Source organism: Triturus cristatus, chromosome 11 (assembly GCF_964204655.1).
Source record: "Triturus cristatus chromosome 11, aTriCri1.1, whole genome shotgun sequence".
NCBI lineage: Eukaryota > Metazoa > Chordata > Amphibia > Caudata > Salamandridae > Triturus > Triturus cristatus.
The window spans coordinates 49,813,449-49,838,228 of NC_140594.1; the positions used below are offsets into that span (position 1 = coordinate 49,813,449).

Here is a 24,780-nt window from a genome sequence, read left to right on the forward strand (position 1 = left end):
GCTGTGCTTCCATTCCCATCTCACAAGCATTCCCAGGAAAGAATGTGAAAGTAATGCCAAATGTACATTTTTTTTTGTCTAATGTTAGGAATCACTTGAGGAAAAGAAGCGCCTTTTGAAAGAGCGCCTTGACCGACTCTTCTTTGGGAATGAGCGTCGCTGCAACCATTCCCCAGTGTACGGGTCCGACGTTTTGCACCTGTGTTCTTTGCCTTATGACAGAGGGGCATCGCAGCACTGCCTCAATGATGGCAGGCACTGGAGGTGGTCTGGCTACGAGAACTGTTGCCGTGCCTCTTGTCCTGCTGAAGGACCTAAGGACCCTCTGCAATACTTGATCCTGTCCCCTGACCAACAGCAAGAAGCGCTGAAGCCACTGGTGAAAAGGTATGGCTAGCCTCTTCTGGCATTTATTCTCGTTCTCAGAGTCTGAACTTGTATAAGTGTGAGCACGTGTGTGGATGGATATTTAGTCAGACATTTAGAAGCAGGGTAAGATGACACATATCGGGGAAAAAAGTGCTGTGTGGTTTCTCAGCAGAGCAGATTTCTTTTGCTTGTAAATCACTGGTTATTATGCATTAGGATAGTGTTTCAGTCCAGGTTGTGCTTTTTCTGGGCGCTAAAGCTTCTGCTAGATGGTGAAAATAAAATGCGTGAACGCATACAAAAGAAATATTGGTGCTTTAAATTTCCCCTGGTTGGTCTAAGAGCAAAGCTACTTGTTGGCTTTTTTTGTTTGTTTATTCACCAAGATGTATGTAAGAGAATGTCTGATTATTCTCAGATGTGACTACTTTGTGGTTAGTATCTTATCGAGTAGCGCAAGACCGCTCTGGGCAGCAGACCCAAGGCGTCTGGTCTGCCGTAAAGGTTGGTAAGGTAGGTAGGGGATTGGCCATGCAGAACCTTATGCTTGGTGAATTTTTTAATCCACAGTAAACTGTTAGTTTTTTCCTGTTCAAAATATTTTATTGGTTTTAAGGAGACCGAGATAGAGAAAAGAATGATAAACAATCATGATGTATACAATGCTTCCAACATATGAAACATGAGGCGGCGCAATGTGAGATGCATGGATGTGGCACAGAGACTGCTATCTAGAGCAAAGCATTGTTGATTGTAATCACAGAGTATGAGAGAGAAGGGGGAGGGAAGAAATAAAGCCCCAGTAAAAATAAAATGGAGAAGGTTGGGGTGATCAGGATAGAGCGATGTCAGGCTGAACGATCTGTAGATGGGCAGAATATTTGTGTTGCTCTGAAAGATTTATGTATCTACTATGCTGTGTTGAAACCTTTATTGAATAATGAGTTGTCCGCACTCCTTGCAAAGCAGACCCATTCCCATCGGGTATGGTGGGTTGGGTTTTCTAATGATTTCCATTCACAAAGAGTATTTTTGACTCCCATTGTTAGTAAGAGGTCCAAGAGACTCCGCTCAAGGTATTTAACTTCCGGGCAGAGGTATGAGACCACGCTCCTAATGTTACTGTATGGACGTTCAGGGAGATCTCAGTGTTAAAGATTACATTTATTATGTTCTGAATCTTCGTCTAAAATGAGTTCAGCATCTTACAGTGAAGCAGCATATGACTGAGGGTGCCTGACTACTCCTCACCGTTCCAGCATTTATTTGTCTAAGTCTGAGAGACCCAGCTTAAAGAGTTTTCCTGGAGTCCAGTGTGCTTTGTGTAAGGTCCAATATCTGCATTGTGAGAGGATATTTTTGGGTGCGAAGGTCCAGATTTTTTTCCATGTATCCTCATTTATCTTTGAGTGAATGAGTGTTGGGTGTGGTTCTAGCCATTTGGTTTGGATTTCAGTGGCGAGTCTATTGTTGACGTTGGGAGAGTGCAAAATCTTGTAATCTGCGGCTGCTGCATTGGTTAGTTTGGACAGTTTTGCAAGTAAGTTATTGAGATCATATTTGTGTAGGGTATTATTCTTACTATGGGAAAGAAAGACCCCCCTCTAGAAATACTTTTAGGTCCAAGAGAAGGGGGGGAAACACAAAACCTACTAATGCAATATACCTCCGTTCCGACCTGTATTAAATTCCATATGACCTAAACAGGTTCTAACATGCCAAAACACCCACTATTATTCTACAGACTAATCAAGAATTGCAACAAATTATATTCAATTCTTTATTTTCTCTTTAGCACAATGTCTTTAGACATCAAAAACTTTTTTTATACACACTGGTTTTTTTTTATACTGCGTTAAATAAAAAAATATTTCTTTTTTTTAAATAAAAATACATGTATACATACAGTACTGTTGTCTTTTTCAAAACAGTAACACCAAAATGAATGGCTTACCCTAGACTCTTTACTTTGAAAACACATATACATAGGCCCCCAGCAACCTACACCTGTTCATTCTTACCATACATTCACACTCATACAACACACAAACCACAAGAGATTCGACCCTATGAGGGATCCCAGGTTGTATTTGAGAGGGCAGTATTAGGTGTTGCCAACAGACACAGCTTCTGATGGATTTATCTCTCAGGGACCACTCCTCAGGGGTGGTATTGGTCTACGCGCGTTTCAGTGGCCAAGCCACCTTCCTCAGGACCAAGATGTAATGGATGAATCTCAGAAAGACCAGGGGTTGTCTGCTACCATTCTTAAAAAGCCTGTTGCCATTTCTACCAGCGGACACAAAATTCTGTCAAGAAGTCCCTGTATAGAGCGTGTAGCTCAGCTGTTATTAAATCCTTGTTATATTATATCACTCCAATATCGCCCTATAATTCAAAAGATGTAAGTCATGCGGCACTTCATTTATTAGTCTTGTTGTTTTCTTTGAAGGTAGTGCTTCTCAGCTTCAATTCGGGATCTTCTGCAGGCAAATACTCCGTACCGGACATCTAATTGGGGCGGCGAGTGACCTTTAGCTTGAGGAAATTGTAGAAGTCAATGTTATCTAAGTTGCGGGTGTAGGAGAGTGGGTTCCTGTTGCAGTAACCCTCCCACTTTTTGCCAGGTTTCTGATGCACTTTGACTGAGAGTGTGCTAGGATCCTGCTAACCAGTCCTCAGCACTTGTGTTCTTCCCCTAAACTGTACCGTTGTTTCCACAATTAGCACACCTCTGGCCCACATATAAGTCCCTTGTAAAAGGTGCTAGTGGTACCAAGGGCCTTGTGACCAGAAAGGGCTCCTTAGGGCTGCTGCATGAATTGTGCCACCCTACAGGACCCCATACCAAACACACACACTGCCATTGCAGGCGATGTGTTCGGGTGTAACTAAACTAAGAGTTGACATGGCACTCCTTCATGGGTGCCATGCCTACACAACACAGCCTGTGGCATATTCAAGTCACTGCTCTAGCATGCCTCACAGCCCTAAGGCAGGGTGCACTATACCACAGATGAGTGCATAGCTGCACGAGCAATATGCCCCTACAGTGTCTGTGCCATTCACAGACATTGTAAGTGCAGTGAAGCTATTTTGAGTACATGGGCTGGGAGTTTGTCAACTCAAACTCCACAGCTCCATAATGGCTTTACTGAAGACTGAGGAGTTTGGTATCAAACTTCTCGGCATAATAAACCCACACTGATGCAGTGGTGGATGCATTGTAAAATGCTCTCAGAGGGCATCTTAGAGATGCCCCCTGAAAATTGACCAGCTCCTAGTGTATTAGCTGACTGGTCCCTGCTAGCCAGCCACCACCAGACAGATTTCTGGCCTCATGGGGTGAGATCCTTTGTGCTCTCGGAGGTGAGAAACAAAGCCTTCTCTTGGTGGAGATGCTTTACACCTCCCCCTTGCAAGAAGAGCAACACTTGGCGGTGAGCCTTAAAGGCTCTCACCTTGTGTTATGCTGATTTGGCCAGCTCAAAATAGTGGAGATGCCCTCCCCCCTGCCTTAGCCCCACTTTTTGGCGGCAGGACTGGCGGGAAAATTAGTAAGCAAAGTAGGAGTGTCCACCTTGTCTTGGCACACCCCTAGGGTGACCGGGATCTGAGGTGCACCCCTCTCCTCGAAATTGTCCATCTTGATTTGAAGAATTAGGCCCAATAGAAATAGGGCTGTGATCCTCTCTCCAAAGGGAGGGGGCTCCTGAAGGGTGTTGTCACCTTAAGGGACAGTAGCCATTGGCTACTGCCCTCCAACACCAGTAATGCCCTTACATTTGGTATTTAAGGGCTTCCCTGAACCCTGTTCCTCAGATTCGATGACCTATGAAGAAGGACCAAAGATTCGTGCAGCAGTGGAGAATAAGACAACTGACTTGACTCCAGCCCCACCAGCCTGTCTCCTCCAGTGACCCTGCCGCAAGAAACAGGCATTGCCCGTAGCCTGCAACCTCCAAAGAACCCCATGGACTTGTGTTGTCTTCAACAAAGTCTCTTGTCTCCCGTGGACACCAGAGTTGTCCAGCCAGAAGCTAACTCAAGGACTCCGGATACAGGCAGATCCGCAACACTTTCACCACCCGACTCCACAGGTGGCCTACCAACCCAGTATAGTCTCTCCGGTACCTGGGATCCAGCGTTGATGACCTCTCCCTTGACGACTGCAGCCTGAAGTTCCACCACACCCCTCTCCCCTCCACCCCCAAAATCTGGTAAGAAAAACCCATAGCTCTATAATACACCCGTACACCTATAGCCCCCAGGCCTAGGAGTCCTCAACTGACCGTGTCCTGGCATCCGCCCACTATCTAACTTACCTCTAGTCGTGGTATTCCTTCTGACAGCCTCCCAAAGCAACCTGCTGCCTTTTTCTCTCACTGAGGATCTCCTTTGGTTTCAACGCCCCTCTCCCCCGACGCCACCTTTGAACTCAGGACCCGACTACTCCTGTGCCACTGGTAGTGCAGTCTCAGTGCTATTTGGTGGTCCCTCCAGTGCTGATCTTAACCCCCAGGGCCGGTGTCCTTGAACCGCAGGTACTTACCTGTAACTGATGCCTCTTCGAGGTGCTCCCAGCCTCAGCAGGAAAACATTGGGCCCATTGACCTTTGCACCCTCCTGCCCCAGTGCCGCTAGTGGTACAGTACCTACCTTGGTCCTACCCTTGCCCAGTATTAAACAAAACCCCTGGAGACTGAATCTCATAATTGTTTACTTACCTGTAAGTTACTCATCTGTATTTCCTCCCATAGGATTGCATTGGTCTCTCACGGCATTGTACTAAGTGTGATAGTGAATGCAAAGTATCTTTTTCTGTACTGAAAATCATTTCATGCACATGTAAAGTATTGTTTGATGCTATACAAACCTCTTGCCAGTCATCTGAAAGTATTGCATAAAAGTCTACTTACCTGTAACTGAGTTCAGCTTGGTTCCTAGAAATGAAATGAACTAAAGTAATATTTTTACAAACCTTGACCTGGAGTCAGTCATTGAGTGTATGTTCCTGCCTTGTACGAGTATGTACAGCAAATGCATTCACACTACCCTCTGACTGCTCAGCCCAGCTGCCACTGAATTGAGAGTAAGGTATTATCTACTTTACCCTCTGCCATACCTTTGGGGACTCACTGGACTCTGCGCTCACTATACCTTTTTTTGGTATATATATACAGTGTCCGCATCCTACAGTGGGATATCCCCAACTCTGCGAATGGCTTATGATAGGTTGCAGAGCATTGCTCAATAAGATAGACTGTTTTTGTTGCCCAGGATATCCATAAGGTAGACTTCCCATCGATTTATTTTGATTTTAGAGTTGTTTCAGAGGGATGCATTTTCCGACGGTTGAATTTTGTTGAAGAGTTCTTATCAAAGGTTTTTAGGGTTGAGATGGTGTCTTTCAGTATGATATCTGAGTGTTGTTCATTGATCGATTTCATAGTAAGCATTGATAGCAGAGGGTAAGATTTTGCAGGGAATTATTCAGTATGTAGCCAAAGGGGTTTGTTTGTCTTTGGCATAGGGGTGGAACCACCAAGTTGCTTCTTTGATTAGAAAGGCAAGTTGGTATTTAGGAAAACTGGGGATATTCAAGCTGCCATAGAGTTTGTCTAGGGAGATTCTGCCTCTTTTCCCTTTCTCTGGGAATTCAGATATTAAAGAATCTATACTGTTAAAGAAGTTGATAGCTAGTTGTAGGGGGTAGCATGGAGGTGATAAAGTTTATTTGTGGGGCAGTCATCCTCTGGTGCATTCCGTTCGTGAACAGATCTTTAGTACAAATCCAATAGTGTGATCATTTGTTTTGAAGTGTTTCTCAAAATGACCACATTTTGGCTGGTCACCCCCAGTTGTACCTGACCAGACACCATTGTAGTCAGCCTCAAATAGCACCTAGGTCCCTGTCTTCCACTTCCAGAAACTATCATTGGTGATTTGTGCTTTTGGGCTCTATTTTACTTAAGTAGTTAACAATTGCCTTCTTCAGTTCCCCTTGTTGTATTTTTATTGTTGTGGTCTTCTTTTACTCATTCTTTTTCTTTATATTAAAATTGGTTGTGGAGTTTTATTGCTTTTTGTTTGACATATTCTTCTGTGTATACACTGCTTAAGTACTTTCCAGATTGCCTTTTCCTGACTGCTTAGTGTCACGTTGCCTTGGATTGAGCACAGGTTTATTTGATAAAGTTGTGTGATTTCTAGCCGGTGGTGGCCTCATCCTTCGAGTTGGACACCTGTCCACCTATTGTTGTTTGATGTTGGATTGCTTTTGATTCTGATTAGGTCCTGTACATTATCAACTGCATGACTGAGAGTTTGTCAGCTACTTCACTATGTGCCCTCTTGATTATTTTTTTGTCATTTGGATGACTTTGACTAGTTGGAGACTTAAGAAAGGTCTCGGTTCCATCCAGCCCAATTTGCAACCCATAAAAATCCTTCTCCAGCACTGGATGTTTCATTGAGTGATTTGCACGCTTGAATCATTCATTCTCTGCCATCTCTAGTGTGCGTCAAACAGCAGGATAAACATGTTATGTATTGCGGTGCTTGTGTTACTATGTAAAGCACATTCACTTGGCTTTAAAAGGCTCAGACTGCTGCCATTGAAGAGGATGGTGTTAGAAATAGGTTTTCTGGTTGACTAGGGTATGCACTGAAACCAGGCAGAATCCATCACTAGTAAGAATACGGAGATTACACGTCTGAAATAACCCCTGCTCAACCCCTTGGTAGTTTGGCACGAGCAGTCAGGCTTATCTCAGAGGGAATGTGTAAGGCATTTGCACATAACAAACAGCAATATAGTGAAGAACACTACAAAAGGACACCATACCAGTTTTAGAAAAATATCCAATATTTATCTCTATAAAACAAGACTAAAATGATAAAAATTTAACATACAATTATCAAAGTACAAATATTGATAAAAATAGGCTTTATCAATCAATCAAAAATAGCTTTATTCGACAGATACGTCATAAAAGCAAAACACATACGTTACAACATGTATATTAAGATAATAAATATTCTGAATCTAAAACATTTAAGAACGGATTAACCAAGAAATAATGCCGAGTAAATTAATTCTGGAAATAAATACTCAATACATACTCAATTTATCCCAGGCAGTTCTATCCTTGGAACTGAGGGCATTTAAGTCAATTAGCCTGGAGCAACACCCTGGATCGGATGGACCAGGCCCAGCCTAAAAACTTAGCCATTGCGATTGCTATTGGCAGCAATGGGTCCGTTGTAAGGATTCTTAGGGCCTCGTCATGCTTTCTGAAGCCTAGAACTTTGCAAATAGGTATAACCCACATAGCCCGAGGTTTTTTATACAGTGGGCAGAAGAACAACAGGTGACTAACCGTTTCTTCTTTATCTAAGCATTTTGGACAGGCTTTCATCATAACCCCAACCCAGTTGCCAGTAAATGACCTAACAGGTAGGGTACCAACCCTCATTTGGAAGTATAACTTCCTGTCTAAAGGTTTCTCAATAGAGTCCCAATAATGTTCTAATACAGGCTTTATCTTCAATTCAAGGAACCGGCCTGTCAGATGTTTTACTGCACCCTTCGCTCGTGCTGACACCATTACCATGTCCCAATACTTCTCCTTCAATATCTTCTTTGATGGAAAAGGAGCATTTTGGGGATCATCCCAAAGTTCTCTCAGACCTAGATTCACCAACAACATCCTTATCTCCCCTAGCCATTTAATCCTATGGAAACAATCTGTGTCCATTACATCTTTGATCCCTCTTGCATAATGCGAAAGTTCAGCCGTGCACCACAATCTTCGCCAATTTAAAAGAGGGCGAAGTTTGCCAAATACCTTACTGCTTTCCTTCCCAAGTCAAGCAATAATGGACACATGGGTGTACTTATTGGGACGCTGGTGACCTTACGCAAAAATGAATTTTCAGCAGCAGTTATGGTAGATAAATTCTCAAACCCCCAAAGCTCCGCTCCATACAGAGTGGAGCTTAGGACTTTCATACCATAAATCTCCATCAATGGGCTAATTGGTTTGGAGAAAGAGGTTTTAAAATTAACTGCAAGAATCCCAGCCTGTTGTTTGTGCTTTAGGGTAGCTACATTAATTTGGTTAGACCAACTCATGTCTGACTGTAGTGTAACCCCCAAATAAGTGAAGGCGTCAACTTAGTCAAGAGGTACATTATTCATGTATACCTTGCCCCGGAAGGATTTGTGTCTTTTCTGTATTGATTACAAGGCCCCGAGTTGTGCAAAAGTCCTCAAAACTACTAAGGGCTTTTTGCAAGCCACTGGGGGTCTTGGAAATTATCAGAGTATCGTCCGCGAACATGAGGATAGGTATATGTTCTTTCGCCAGCACAGGGGCGTCGGTGGGGGTTTCCAAGAGGAAATCGGCCACCCCGTTAACTAAGAGCGAAAACAGGGTAGGCGCAAGCACGCAACCCTGGCGCACTCCCCTGTCAACAGGAAATGACTCTGTGACCTCACCCCTGGCCCCCCACCAGACCCGCGCATGATTATCCTCATGTAAGCGGACGATCAAAGATAACAATTCAGCAGACATCGCCATCTCACTTAAGACACCCCACAGCCTACGTCGTGGCACCAAATCGAAGGCTGCTTTCAGATCAACAAATACCGCGTACAGGGCCCCTTTCCACAATCCGACTGTCTTCTAATAGATGTTAATAAAACGGAAGGCCTGGTCGATAATGCTCGTAAGGGGACAAAAACCCGCCTGCAGTGGGGTAAGGATTTGTTCATCATCCATCCAGGACTGCAGCTTTTGTAGAATCAGTCTACCCATGATCTTTTGGATGGAGTCTATAAGACTTATTGGTCTATAGTTAGCTGCAACGGATTTGTCCCCCTTCTTAAAAACCGGTATTATCTCGGCCCCATTCCAGGAGGCCGGGATTGGAGCCCCACAGGCAATAATATCTGATATACAGGCGCCATGAGGATTTATAATTTAAAAACACATCTCCAGGGATATTATCCATTCCGGGGGCACGGCTAGGGATAATAGTATCTAAAGCCCTATCTACTTCCACTAACGTGAACACCTCACCAGAGAAGAAAATTAGTTCGATAGGACCCATAGTCTGATCATCCTCCAAGGAAGCGTACTGGGGTTTAAAATATTCCACCCATAGATGGTGGGCAACATTGTTCTGCGGGGGGTCTGGGATCCCCCCCCTATCCCACTTAAACGTATCCCAAAATACTTTAGGATTTCGTGACACGCATGCTTCTTTAAGCTCCATCCATCTTGCCTGGTCCCATAGATTTTTTGCTGCTTTAACTGCTCTTCTATAGGAGTCCCGTGCCAACCTTACTTTTGCTGGGTCTCCTTCACCTAAAGCTAGCCCCAATTTCCTCTGCATCTGTCGACAATTATCAGTAAACCATCCAACAATTTTCTTCTTCTTACCCTGACTACTCTTAGCAGGTTTACAAAAGAACAGTTTTAATTGTTCAAACAGTGCTGTGTGCATCTCGGTAATATGGGTCAGGGGAGTCTGGCTTCTCTCACTAGATCCCCAGACTTCTAATACCCTATCCACCTCATTATTCATCGCTGCCAGCGATGCCTGGGATCTTGAAACGTTTTTCCATCTCAAGTATCGTGTATCGTTGGTCAATACCAAGTCACTGCCCCCTGCCACTGACCTAATTGGTATGGCTTCATCTAGCAACCCGGCCATTGTGACAATGAGTGGGTCATGGTCACTTTCCACTCGAGTAACAAAGGCCATGTCCCTAACGCAATGCCACAAAGACAGGCTTACTAGAACATAATCAATACGGCTCGCCCTACGCCCATTATTAAAAGTATTAGCCCCCTTCTTATCAGACAACGTTCGCCCATTTGCGGCCCTCAACTGATGCCCAATGCACAACCCTTTCATTTGTATGGCCGCCTCTGTCCATTTTTTAATTGGCTCAGCCTCAAGTGTAGGTATACCCCATTTTGCATCCTCATCCTCCGTTATGCATTGGTCCTTTGGCCCTAGGGGTTCAAACGTGGTGTTGAAATCCCCCACGACCATCGGACTAGTTTCCCTTGGTATATCATCCAGAAACCTTTCCAGGTCAGCTACAACGTAAGAACGTCGCCCTCCAGCCAGACCTCTTGCATAAACATTAAAAATATATAGGCTAGGACTTTGTTCTGGTGTGATTTTTATCCCGAGGATATCAATACTATTTGTGGGTATTTGTGAAATTTTGCACCTTAATGCCTGCTGTACCCAAATAACCAAACCCCCCATTGAGCGGCCCTTCTCTTGTCTTACCGCTGGAACCTGGAAGGTAAGATACCCCAAACGAAACACGGGCGCTATTGCCCAAGATTCTTGAAAAAAACATAAATCATGAGTTTCAATAAAATCTGACCATTCAGGAAGTGCTAATTTAGAGCCCAACCCTGCGATATTCCAAGATAGTAACTTTAAAACTGTAGGTCTATAGGTACAAGAATCCTTTAGCATAGGACAACCATCCTGGGTAGGGGGAGAACCATGGCTCGTGGTCAACCCCATCATCGGTGCTGACTCATTAACCCCATTTTCCCCATGGAATTTTAAACTATCATCAGAAGGGAGTTTATTTACTATAATCCTATCTAGAGGGTGATTAGGTACATTTATATTTTCATAAACCAAGTCGACCATCTTCAGACCTAGATCAGGATGGTTAATACCTTTGGGAATACATACTGAGGTATGGTGATTAGGAGTGATTTGTTGTCAATCACACTCCTCTAGGCCAGATAAAACATCAAACCTATTTCCTGTCAGGACTCCAAACTCCCCCCTAGGCCCCCGTACGGGACCACTCCTACCTACCCTTGCTTTCAAAGGACCTAAAGAGGAGGCTGGGTAAAAGAATGTTAAAGGAAGAGGTTTTATCCTAGAATCCATACCTTGATATCGCCAACCACAAATGTACTCCACATCACTAGTATCCCCAAAGTTAATGATGATACAATCACCCTCAATCGTTTTGTGTCTTGGCCCAACCCAATACACCCTTCTTGCAAAAAGAATTTTAGCCGAAACACCTAAAGTCCTTTAAAGTCGATAGCATTGTGAGCACACAAATCCAACAGTTCTGGTCAGGCGTGGCTTCGCTGGCCAGTTACGGTGTCGGCAAGACCCGTAAAACAGACCCTTTGGAGATGCAGGACGTCAGCCCTTGCTGTGAGCTCCGCAGGAGCGGCGTTGGTCCCGGAAGTTGGTGCAAGAGTTGTCGGGACCTTGAAGTCGCATGTATTGCCGGTCGAACTTTTTGTGTTTGAAGGCAGGAGCGCCAGTGTCACCAGGCGTCGGAGCTGTGGTGTGAAGCGGAGCGGTGCCCTCAGGATGTTGGGCATGTAGCGGCTTGATGACCGTCATCTAGCGGCATCGATGAGACCAAGGATTCGAGGTGGGGCGGTGCTCGTAGTGCTGACAGGTCATGGTGCAGGCAGCTGCGGCTTCGTTGCTGAAGTGATGTCGTTGGTGGACCCAAGGATGCGGTGCAAGACGGGTCTTCCGGTGGGCGGAGCCCACAGGTCGCAGAGCAGGCAGCGGCATTTGTTGATGAACTGATGCAGTGGCATTGATATAAGCTTGTAGCGCCGACTTCGGTAACACCAGGGCTGTGGCACGTAGCGGGACCGTGCTCTGTGCTCTTCTCAGGCGATGTCTACAGGTCACGGTTCAGGCAGCGGAATTCGTGATGGCGTAGCGTCGTTGTCCAGGATACCAGGGCGGCGGTGTGAAGCGAGTCAGTGCGGAGTGCAGTGTCCACAGGTCACGTGGCAAACAGTGCCGCGGTGGCGGAGACCAGGGTTGCAGTGGGAAGTGTGGCGGTGCCCTCTGAGGTGCCTTCAGGTCATGGAGCTGTTGTGTGCAGATTTAGATTCCGTTTATAGGTATCCCGATTTATGCCCGTATATAGGTACAATTCACATTGCCCTTATTTGGACATAGAAAACCAGCCCTTATTTAGACATTGTCCGTACAAACCAAATACAGACATGGCCACCTATATCCGTCCATCCACGTCACAGCATATTATTGGAAAACCAGACCCTTAAGCCTTTAGGAATTTCCCTCAGCTTGAATATTGATTTCTCCAAGAACTCATTAAGTATGCCTGAACATCTATTCCTTAGGGGTTCATTCATGACGTTCCTCTGCCCGACTTTTACGTCAATACTGGCATTCCTAGACACCTTCAAGGTATAAAATACCAGCACTTGCCTTGGCAAATTGCGGTTTCCGGAGAATTCGTTCCAACCTAGACTACGGGGTTCACCACGGCAAGTTCGGAAGGAGATTGAGTTCCAACCGGATGCACTCACCTGACGAGGTCATCCTCCTCGCAGAGAATCCAGCTACAGTGCTCTCTGACTTCCCTTGCGGGGGGTTAGACTATCGAGTCCAGAAAAGAGATTCCAACCTCTCTCATTCTCAGGTATGGAGCTGACTAGAACTTAGGGAAACTTTTGGCAACTCTTGGCTAAACTAAAATATAGCTAGCTATACTTTAGAAATAGCACCTACTTCAAACCTCGTACTACACTTAGGTTAGGTACACTGGGGTAATTGCGGTTTCCGGAGAATTCGTTCCAACCTAGACTACGGGGTTCACCACGGCAAGTTCGGAAGGAGATTGAGTTCCAGCCGGATGCACTCACCTGACGAGGTCATCCTCCTCGCAGAGAATCCAGCTACAGTGCTCTCTGACTTCCCTTGCGGGGGGTTAGACTATCGAGTCCAGAAAAGAGATTCCAACCTCTCTCATTCTCAGGTATGGAGCTGACTAGAACTTAGGGAAACTTTTGGCAACTCTTGGCTAAACTAAAATATAGCTAGCTATACTTTAGAAATAGCACCTACTTCAAACCTCGTACTACACTTAGGTTAGGTACACTGGGGTAGAACAATTTAGAAGCATCAGATGAGTATCACATTTTAGCTTATGTTATTTATGTATGTATTTTGATTAATATATGTCATAGCTACAAACCATGCTATTGCAGTATTATTTTATCTTACTGCTAACCTCGTACATATTGTACTTCGCAGTCTGTCTTACGATTGTAGCAATTCATATCTCTTGCACGAGAACTAAGACTGTTCAATAAACCCCTTTTTATTGGAATGCCCGTCTCTCTATTTCTGTGCAACTCTGTAGAAACGAAGCATGCACGATTGACTGAGTGAAACTATTATCTATTGTTTCCACGATTTTGAGACTGTTCCTATTCTAAAGAGAAACAAAGTTGTCATGTTTATGCGGTTTTCAGAGACTAATCCCATTTTGTAATTTCGAGAAGTTTCTAGTGACCTCTGAGTTAGCTGGCACACACAAGTTATTAAGTTTAATATACTCGATAGAGACATACTGACCGTAGTCCTATGTCAAATCTATAGTGTATGTTATTCCAATGCGCAGAGCTCATCAGGGATATAGGAACTACACTACATGGCGCCCAACGGTTTGATAAGGCTCTAATTTAACGCTAGATACTGAAGTAACTCAGTCGTGCTTTTCTCAGAGACCCTCTACTCAAAAAACTCCATAAGATGTCTGGAGTGGGTAGGGATAATATCCGACATAGCTGAGTAGGACGAAAGTCCTATGTATTAGCTGTTTGGTTTTGTTCAACGTTGAAGGATACAGTGTTCCAAAATATTGTGCACCTTATCTTTGTTTCCTTGAAACTTGCTCTGCAATTTTTCATTAAACAATGTCCGACACTGGAGATACTGTTGTCGACAACGGTCAAGCTGCGGCTGACCTTACAGGTCTTAATGAAGACGAGTTGGGTGTTATACACATCCCACCAAATTTAAGGAGATCATCACTCTAAAACTTATAAAAAATGGTCTGACACCAAGAGGTGGTAGAGCAGTTTTTGTGATAGAGGCACATGAATCTCACCAGACAGAGGTATTCTATTTATGGATAGTATTCCCGGAATCAAATTCAGTAACACATATGTTTCACTTCTACAAAGAAGATGAACCACCTGAGGAATATATTCCTTTCGAGGATATTGAAATTCCACTCGCATACCAGGAGCATGAGCTCTGGTTTAAAGGCGCCCTAAAACATTACAATCACATTACCAGGCTTGGTCCACTAGGTAGACCAGGAGCAACATGGCCTATTTTAGCCGGCTATACACCACATCCTGACATTGAAACTATATCAGACATAGATTTACTTGCTCAACTCAAGGAGTTAATCAAGATATGTAGACAATTGGTTCAATATGTCATGCGGACTTTCACAGTCTAACAACCATTAAAAATTAAAAATCCAGCCCCTCATCAGGGGACTACGTTAAAAATTACTCCACAGACTTTACACTCAGTCATGGGTAAATTACCCGCAAAACGCAAACAAATTCCATTCTGGTTAGCTCAAAAAAGTTCTCAAATTGAAGCAGTATTTCCTACTACTTTTGAAAAACACAGAAGTTTAACAATTTGTTTACCAATGGGGATCACACCACATCTGGAAGACTGCACCTCTTGGGGCACAGTCTTTGCTGCTATCTACACAAAAACACATGGTGTTCCGTCAATGGCAGTAATACCTGATGTCCTGAAACAGATTCAAAACGAATACGGGCAAAGCCTGCTCTGAATTTAAGTATGAAGTTACTTAAAAATTTCGACCAGGTGTCAGCAATAATATCTAATATTAAAGGAGAAGCAGCATCAGTGGCGATCCGCCAGAAACTAAGGGAATTTGATGTAACAGAACAACCTCAAGAACTAGCCAGAATAGTTGAAAAGATCCTATGAGGAATTAGGCAGAGACAGTTTGGGAGGGAAACCAGAAAAACACAACTGTCTGAAAGTCCTGATAAGGTCTTTCCTAAAAACACTCCTACCTCTTCTAAAAAGAAGTGGGAAAATTGTAAACAGAATTCCAAAGAGAAGCGTTCTCATTCCAGAGGCAGGTCTCCTCCACAGAAGGAGCCCTCTGAAAGGAGGTACAACCTCCGGAATAGGGATAATTTGAGAAAACCTGATAGATATCAAGATAATGATTCACGTACCTCTCGTACCTTTCAGATATCGTCACAGACATCCGAAAGAAGAGGACGGTTAGAAAACAAGGAAGAACGCGTGAAGTCCAAAGACGATCAACACGTTCAGAAAAATAAAGCAAAACCTCAATTCACCAAGTAAAAGGTAGCAGGTCTGAAGATTAGACATGCCGAGAATACTGAGAACCCAGTTCAGGAACGGAGAATGGGCCCAGACCATGCTGGACAGTGCAGCAGAAGTTACTATAGCTTGCCAGAACCTGAAGAACTTCTAGAGACAGTGGACTTGAATGAAGAAATACAAGTTGAGACTGTAGACACCAGGGTTAGTCCTCCACATAGGTTATATGAAAAAACACTCTGGATGGAGGGAGACATACCAAGAAAAGTGAAAGCACTCTTTTGGGAGCATCTTTCAAGGGGTTATGATATACTTCTAGCAAAAAAGGACTGGCCACCAGAATTTGTCAGGGAGTGCCCACATGGCGAGGCCATTATTATGCCTGCCTTCTCCAACCATGTTCCAATTCATTTAAATGATACATTAGCCAGGAAATGGGCAGTAGCACAAGCCCCAGCACTGTATAAAAATCATGTAGCTTGGGATGAGGACTCGCCTCACCATAAAAAATCAGCCGACTGCACAAAGGCAGTACCCAGTTAAGCAAGAATCTAAAAGACAGGTCAGGGAGATTTTAGATCAACTTGAATATCAGGGGGTGATTGTAGGAAAGTGGCTGTGTATATACTTTTCACAAATAGGTACAGGGTGTACATACTCCACAGCCCCCAGAGGTTTGGCAGAGGCTAAAGTTAGATATAACCTTACTCTCTAAAGTGGTAGCTTGGTCGAGCAGTAAGGCAGTATCAGAGCACAGTGTAAAGCATTTGTTGCACACACTCAGTCAGCAAATGGTCTCACACACTCAATAACTGAACTCTAGGCCAATGGTTTGTATATAAAAATATATGGTTGTTTTATTTTAGAACCAACAATAGGTATCAAAATATACTTTCTCAGAATGAAATGCTTTAGTTAAATACTTTGCAAAAGGTAATTGACTTGGAATGCAGTAGTTACAGTTTTGTTGCAATAGGCAACACAATTTCAAACACAATAATACATTCGGCACAATGGGAATTTAAGTTATATGAAATTGATTACTTTCAGGATTACTTTTCTAACTCCAGGACTGGATCCTAGATTCAGTCCTGGGACAGTTCTTGGAAACAAGTGAGTAAATACGTTTTAGTTACTGTTGTGATTTTTAAGCAATATTTTGCTATTTTAAAAGTTGACAAACTTTTTCTAATCAAATTACCAATGTTATCTATGGGAGGAAATTCACTTAGCAAGTAAGTAGGATTATGGTGACTTTTTCTAGGTCAGTGTTGGATCCTGGATCCAGCACGAGTGTACCACCTGTAAGCAGTTGAGAAACTGCGTATAAGTTATACGGACGGTTTTTAACGAATATTTATAAGTTTGCAAAATCGACAATTAGAAGAAATTTCACAGAAAAACAGTCAATGGTTTCCTATGGGAGAAAATTGAGTTAGTGGTAAGTACGGTTGTAAGTACTTTTCAGGGTCAGTGCTGGGCACCAAGATCCAGCACTGGGATCTCTCCTAATAGCAGGTGAGTATTTCCGTTTTCGTTACTCGGTTGATTTTAGGTGAATATTTTAAAGTTTAGAAACTCCACACTTAGAAGAAATTTCAAGAGAAACCAGTCAATGTTACCCTATGGAAGAAAAGTGAGTTATCAGCTTTTGGGTAAGTACTCGACTGGCAGAGTTAAGGTTCTGGGCATAGACTCAGGGTCTCCCAGGGTCAGGTAAGTACATTTGTTACACCCTCAGCGGCACAGGGGCAGCCGGGTGCAGAGTGAGTTAGGCCCAATGTTATCCTATGGGAGGCAGGGGGCCCTTGGTTGGTGGCTGCTGACTAGCAGGCCACGCGGCTGTGGGAGCTGGGCTCCTGGTCACTTGCTCAGGGCAAATGGGGAAGTATGTAGGAGTAGAAGTTGCACTGCCAGGGCCACTCGGGCGGCTGGGTGCTTTTGAGCCTTCAGGCGCTCAATGGATTGCAATGGAAAAGCTCAAGGACGAACAAAGGCTGCAAGCTCGGGGAGAAGATTCTTCAGGTGTGACCACCACTTCGAGAGGTAAGTTGGGTAGTTGGAGGATAGGTAGGTACCCAGGAGTCGGGCACAGGGGGCCGCAGGGCGCCGGGTGCAAGGGTGCCTTTTGGTGTCGGGAAATCTTACCCTCTGTTGATCGCGGTTGGGGGGGGGGGGGGGGGGTCCCTGGTTCTGAGGCTGCAGGCGTCGTCAGGAGAGTCGAGGTGGGTCCTTGGGTGCAGGATTCGGGGTCACAGTCGCCGGGGGGACGTCCTCGGGGTCTTTGTCCACTCCAGCACAGGCCAGGCTTGGCGGGTGCAGAGTGTGCAGGGTTCGCGGTTCCTGGCTGATGCCAGGGGTTAGATACTTGCTTTGAGCAGAGCCACTGCTTGTGGGAGTCCCAGGTGCTCAGAGTCAGAAGGTAGCCCGGTCCTTCGGGGTTTGTGAGGTTGCTGGCCACAGGAGGTGCTGGGATTTAGCAGAAGCTGGTTTGAGGGTCGACAGGCCGGTAGTGCTGGGGCCAAAGCAGTTGGTGTCTTCCTCTTCTTAGCAGCTGCACGGCAGGTCTTTTTTCCTCTTGATCTTCTTTGCTGTTTTGGAATCTGGAATCTAAGGAAGGAAGGTTCAGGTTGCCCCTAAATACTAAATTTAGGGGCGTTACAGGAAGGTAAAGGGCAGGGACCACTGGGTCCCTGTCCTGGGGTGGGTACACCCCCTATCCTGCCACTCTCCTGTGGGAAGGGGGCAGTGGCCTTTGCCTGATTGGGCAGGGTTCCCCATCTTGAAGTTGGCGAGAGCCCGGGGATGTGTTTCACCTCGCCTCCCCCTCCTGAGGGGTGGGGTTGGCAGAGGCTGGCACACCCCCTGTCCTTCCTTGGGGTTTCTGGCCAGTCTCCCCGCCAGAGTGGGGGTTTAGAACCGGTAGGGGCCAGTTGCCGAGTACAGCAAGTGGCCTGGAGAAGTTCTCAAAGGCGGCATGCCTTTGAAGCTTCCCCTGCCCATCCTGGGGGAGGAGACCAAGCACCTCGCCCAGGATGTGCATTGTTGCAGGCCTGGAGAGCGGATGGCTCTCTTCCCAGGGGTCCAGCAACATGTCTGCTGTGTGGCAACCTAGGCAGCCCCTCAGACCAGACGTGGATTGTAGGTTAGGTTCAGGGGGCATCTCTAAGATGCCCTCTGTCGTGCATTGTACATTAAATCCTGCACTGGCATCAGTGCGGGTTTAATGTGCTGAGAAGTTTGATACCAAACTTCTCAGCCTTCAGTGGAGCCATCATGGTGCTGTGGAGTTCGTGTTTGACGAGCTCCCAGCACATATACTCCTAAATAGCAGCACTGCACATACAGTGCCCAGGAATGGACCTTGGTACTGTAGGGGCACAGGGCTCATGCTCCTGTGCCCACACCACTGGCATAGGGCACCCAGCTAGAGGGGTGGCTGATGTATGCCAGGGCAGTGTAGGTTGTGGGCATGGCACACAGGGATGTGTGCCATGTCGACTCTCTGTATTGTCCAGACACTCAGCATGCAAGGGCAGTGTGTTTGTGTTAAGGTACAGGGCCTCTAAGGGTGGCACAATAGGTGCTGCAGCCCTTAGAGGCCTTCCCTGGTCACAAGGCCCTGGGGTACCTAGGGTGCCATATGCCAGGGGCTGACATGTGGCCAGGGTTTGCCAATTTGGGTTTTAGGTTTTAGGGAAGGAACATAGGCCCTGGGCACCTGATTGGCAGGAGTCCAGGGCACACTCAGTCAAAGTACATTCAGCAATTCAGCAAAAAGTGGGGGCGTACTATGCACAGTGGCATAGCTAGGGTGGGGCGGTGGGGGTGGTCCTCAGCAGGCGGCACTTTTTTTTCAGGAGGACAAAGGCATTCAGATAAGGCTCTGCTTGCTTTCGGGGACGTTCGGGGACGGGCAGAGAATGAATAGGACTCTGGCAATGTCCTCTTCTTTTTTTGTGCTGGCAGCTGTCCCACCCTCTCTTCCTATTATTCCCTCTCTTTCTGTCTTGCTCCTCACTTACTGAAAACCGTGACTTGAAGAAACTGTTCACAACCTCTCTTTCCTTCTTTCAGTTAGTTGCTTTCCTGTGAAATGGATCCAAAAAAGAAAAACACTCTTGTGGGAAATGCCCTTTTTCTGACATTTTTCTATTCCAAAGTGCAGCAGGATGGAGAGAAATGGAAGGTTTTAAATATGAAAAATAAATGCATAACTAAATAAAGCAAGACATCGTGGTTGCAAAGTGGCCCGATTGGTTTTATTTACATCCAAATACATCAGCCTCACTTTACAGAGTTTGCCAGTGAAGATCTACTTTAGTTTTCTCGTCTTTCCTTGAACAGCATTGTTGTTCCCAGGTGGGAAAGTGTACCATTCCTGGAGGTACTGCAATACCTGGTTGATGGGTGGATTGGAAAACAAAATGTGTACCATGGCTCTGTGTATATGGACGTGGTCTTTTTAAACCATACTGCTTACGTTTTGTAAGGATATAAGCAATGGACATTGAAACGGTTCCCTTCAGGGCCCTCTAGTCATGTCCTAAACTTTTCAGGTAAAAGCACTCGCTGATTTCTGAATAGTGAGTGAGAGATCATTAACCGCTTGCATGCTCATGACGAGCCCAGCTCGTCATGAGGCACAGTGGAGCTGTGCTCATGACGAGCTGGGCTCGTCATAACGGTCGCGGCTCGCCCACGTGCGATTGATTCCCTGCCTGTGCGGGAGAATCAATCAGTGGGCGGGTCAGCTCGTTATGACCACAGCTCCACTGTGCCTCATGACGAGCTGGGTTCATCACAAGCAACGCGGCGCTGCCCCCCCCCCCCCCCCATTTCCCCCCCGGCCGTGGGGGAATTACCCCCGCGGCAAAGGGGTTAAGGTAAATATTTGCATTCCCTTTGAGTGTTTGCTTTTACTTTTTTGTTAGGCAGCATATTACTCTTATCAAGTGCATAATTTGAATTGAGCCACATCCAAGTGTTTATAGCGGGCACAATTAGGTTGTAGCTGAAGGCAGTGCGAGTTTCTCTCAGTGGGGCAGTATGGTGTTCAATGGGGGAGAGGATGTGGCACTATGGCCAGAGCTGTCGAATTTGGAATTGGGGAACCGGGTTCAGCCTTCATGACCAGTCCACCAGACCACTCTACTGAGGGAGCACATTCCCATGCTAGACCTTAGAAGGCCCCACCAGACCATAGAAGGCTTGATGTCTTAGCACAAGCAGGTGTACCCTAGTGGTGTCAATTGTGGGTTAACCTTGAAGGCCTGTCCACCACAACCCATACTGAAGTTCATCTCCAGTCTTGTGGATAGGCCTACGAAGCAGCACACCCTAGAGCAACAGTGATCCAGTAGCTGTGACTCTGTCACTGAGGTCACATGAACCTTGAGCAGGTTAGGGCGATGCGACCGCACTGGGTACCTATTTCGGGTGGGTGCGTAGTGTTTGCAAGTATATTATGGTTTAAAAAAAACTTGCTGCCTCCTTCCTGGCCTCCAGCAATTTTCAGAAACAATAAAAATGTCATGATAACTTCGGTGAATAATGTTCTTCCTAGAGAGAGATCGGAGTTTTGTCTAGTGGAAGGGTTGACTCCTGGAAAGGTAGCACAGAGGGTTAATGTGCCTGCTGCAAAGAACATGTACCATGCAGATCACAAAGTGCACTGCTTTAATGGGGGGACCAAGATGAATGGTCATTTGTCAGCTGTAGATGATGGATCCCTGAAAAGTGTCATGTATGTGCATGTTTGCATTGTGCTGAGGGGATTACCCGGTAATTGTTCACACAGCTCTTTGATGGATGTCACATGCGGTTTTTCTGAGTCCCCAGATAGATCATGCAGTCTGTGTGTTCTCTTTAGTACTGCCAGTCACTGGTGCATTCAACTGTGTAGCCTTGGACCGTGTCATGTATGTGCATGTAACTTGCATGATCGAGGTAACTATTAGTGGTGCTACTACGTGTCTCTCAGACCCCTTTCAAGTGCTCGCCATCCTTTTTCCCAGCAACCCCCCCCTCCCCAGGGGCGGCAATCTGAGGGATAGCCCCGGGCGCCACAAGCTCTAGCTACGCCTCTGACCATGAAAGAAAGATGGCACTTTCTCACAGTGATTGAAACATGCTCCTCATCAATGAACAATCCTTTGTTTCCTGTCTCCAAACCAGACAAATACATATCGTCTAGTTTTGGATTACAGACACTTAAATTCTAGTTGCAAAACATTTGCAGTGCAAAATGCACACAGTACAGCATTAATGAATAACATTGTGCGTAAAAAATATAAAACCACATTACACATTTCAAATGGTTTCTTTTGTTAAAATATTGCACCAGATATCAGATATTTGACCTCTTTCTCAATAATGAGGACCCAGCGTCAGTTTTGTCGACTGCCCCAGGGGTTCAAAAACAGCCTGGGGTTATTTTCAGCAAAGGTAAGAGAGTTACTACAAACTTATGATGACGAGGTATTGTCATATGTTGATGATATATATCTGACAGACGATGTCCTGGATAGGCACTTGAACAGGGTGAGCACGATAATATTGGGCTTCACCTCAGAGGGTTATAGATTCAACTTTAAAAAGTCAAGAATTGCCCACCTCAACGTCCTTTTCCTAGAATATGAACTATCAAGTGAAGGCAAAAGCATGGCAGCCAACTTTTTAGAAAAATGTGCGCTGCTCCAACCTCCATAAACATTGAAGAATTTACAGTCGATTGTAGGTTTCCTTAATTTTGGAAGAACTTACATTTTAAATTACGCAGAAAGGGTTAAACCTCTCTACGAAGTAATCAAACCTGATTTTAAAATCACACATTGGACACAAAAAGACTGAAATTTTGCGTTCACTACAAACAGACATGTTAGCAACGAAACACTTGCAAATATGCGTAAACGTACGCAACTTAGTGATCTGAATAATTCCGGGTCAATGCGGATTCACCTACTTAACTTTTAACAAAGGTGAAAAGTACCAATTGCATACAAATCCGACTTGTATACACAAGCAGAAATGAAATTCACTTCTACAGAAAGAATTCTGACAGCAGTTCAAACCGCTGTAGCAAAAGAAAGAGCCCTGGCACAGGGGAAACGCATTATGATTGTCACTCCTGTACGAGCCCTAGAGGCAGTTACAAAGGCTAGCATTCCAAATGCAAAAGCTTTACATCCGAGATGGATACAATGGGTTAATTCTCTTGCTGCAACTGATGTTGAATACGTTTTTGATCCATACTTAAAAACACCAGCATTCCTGCAATATGAACACAAATGTCCTCTGCCTACTGAAATTCTCCCTCTTGACAAGTACGAATTTATAATTTATACTGACGAATCTGCACAGCCCTCTACGGGGAGTAAACAAGCTTACAGTGCAGCGTGTGCTATTGTTAAAGGTTGCATACGAGATGGCGAATTCAGACCAATGGTCACAAAAACCCAATCTCTAGGAGATTGTACAGCTCAGCGAGCTGAACTACAAGCATTTAAGATGGCACTTGAAAATACAGATCGCGAATTCCCCACACTGATAGTGTGCGATTCTTTTTACTGTGTACAGTCTTACAATGAATATTTACAGAATTGGATTCAAAATGGTTTCAAAGATGCAAAAGGTGGCACAATTAAGCACAAATTGCTTTGGGAACAAGTAGTTCAGCTGCGAAACGGATTACAAAACACTCACGTGATACACACGCTGAGTCACCAACGTGATGGCGTTCACGTTGAAGGGAATTAATTGGCTGATGAAGCCGCGAAAGGGGCTGTGCAAACATCTTCCGTAGTTGCAATCACTCGTTCAAAAAGGAAAATAGACAGCGAAATAATGCTGGCTGTCAATGCATCAAGCAAAGGCAGCGGTGCGGCATTACCTAACAAGTTTCCACTCAAATACTCGTACATAATTGATGCAAACAATGTTCTGTTTACTCGAATCCCTGGAGTGGGTGATAGGTTAATACCAAACATGGAACATAGACTAGGGCTAATCCTAGCAGCAGATGAAGGGCTCGCCTCTGCCCATGCAGGTGTTTCCACCACAGTGTCGTTATTAAAACAGAGATACTGGTGGCCAGGCATTAGGAAACAGACCAGGAATTATGTCTTGGACTGCGAAATATGCCAAAAGATGAAAGTCTCTACTGTGAAAAGTCCTGCGCAGACGCCCCTGTTAATTTTAGATAAACCATTAGCTTGTGTTTACCTGGACCACTGTGGTACCTTACAAAAGGATGGGAACTATAAATATATCATGGTCGCAGTGAATTCGTGCTCTAGGTTCCTATGGATATGGCCTCAGCGCTCGTCTGGCGCTCAAACTGTTATAAAAGATTTGCGAGTCTTTATCGGCACATACGCAATAGGCACACTACATTCTGATCAGGGTCCTGCGTTTAGCTCTAGGGCTTACAAAGAAGCCATGGCCAGTCTGGGCGTAGCATTGCGATATTCGTCTCCATTCCATCCTGAGGGAAATTCTGTTCTGGAAAGAAAAAAACGGGACGTTAAGCAGTCTATAACAGCTAGGGTATTCGGTTCGGTGATGGGTGGGTCAAACATCTATATGGGGTCCAGCGAGCACTAAACAACTTGCCAAGTAGTTCTCTAGGGGGTGTCTCTCCATATGAGGTCCTTTTTGGGACTAGAATGTTGGTTCCGGACTTAGATATGAAAGGCACAGTGGTGGAAAACAAACAATTTGATATCAAAGATCGTTTGGCTGTTTTACAGGACTTAAATGACCTAAGAAAGTGACAAAGCAACGTGGTCCTGAAGCCAACCACCACTGAGAAAAATCCGGCCGTCCCAGCAAGGCCTGTCTGGATCCCAAAGCTTGGAGATCTAGTCCGAGAAAAGATTGCGGATAAGAAGGAATTTGGGCCTTCGTACAGACAACCAGTACCTGTCCTAGCAATCCACGGATCAAGAACTGTACTTTTACCGCCCCTTGCTGGTAAAAAGGAGAAAAGATTTGTGTCCATCGACCTGATCAAACCACACTATGTGGCCAATACTGAACAGTAGGCCAAGTGGACTCCGCCAATGTAGCAGACGTACTCCTCTAGCTACAATCCAAGAGGTTCAAACTGAGAGACTCATCACCTTTGAAGATTCAACAGTAAGAAATAGAGGACTAATCAACAATGCTATGGACCTTGTACCTCTTGAGACCCAATTAACAGTTCGTCCAGATACA

General features: G+C 45.1%; 1 protein-coding gene across 4 annotated transcripts in view; it reads left to right on the top strand.

Moving 5' to 3' along the window:
- The window catches only part of EP400 (E1A binding protein p400), an 852,236-nt gene that overhangs the window by 400,223 nt on the left and 427,233 nt on the right, over positions 1–24,780 (top strand). For all 4 annotated transcript variants that reach the window (XM_085634324.1, XM_085634328.1, XM_085634325.1 and 1 more), the window contains one exon: positions 89–387. In XM_085634324.1, the coding sequence (XP_085490450.1) occupies positions 89–387 (299 nt within the window). The remainder of the gene's footprint in view (positions 1–88; positions 388–24,780) is intronic.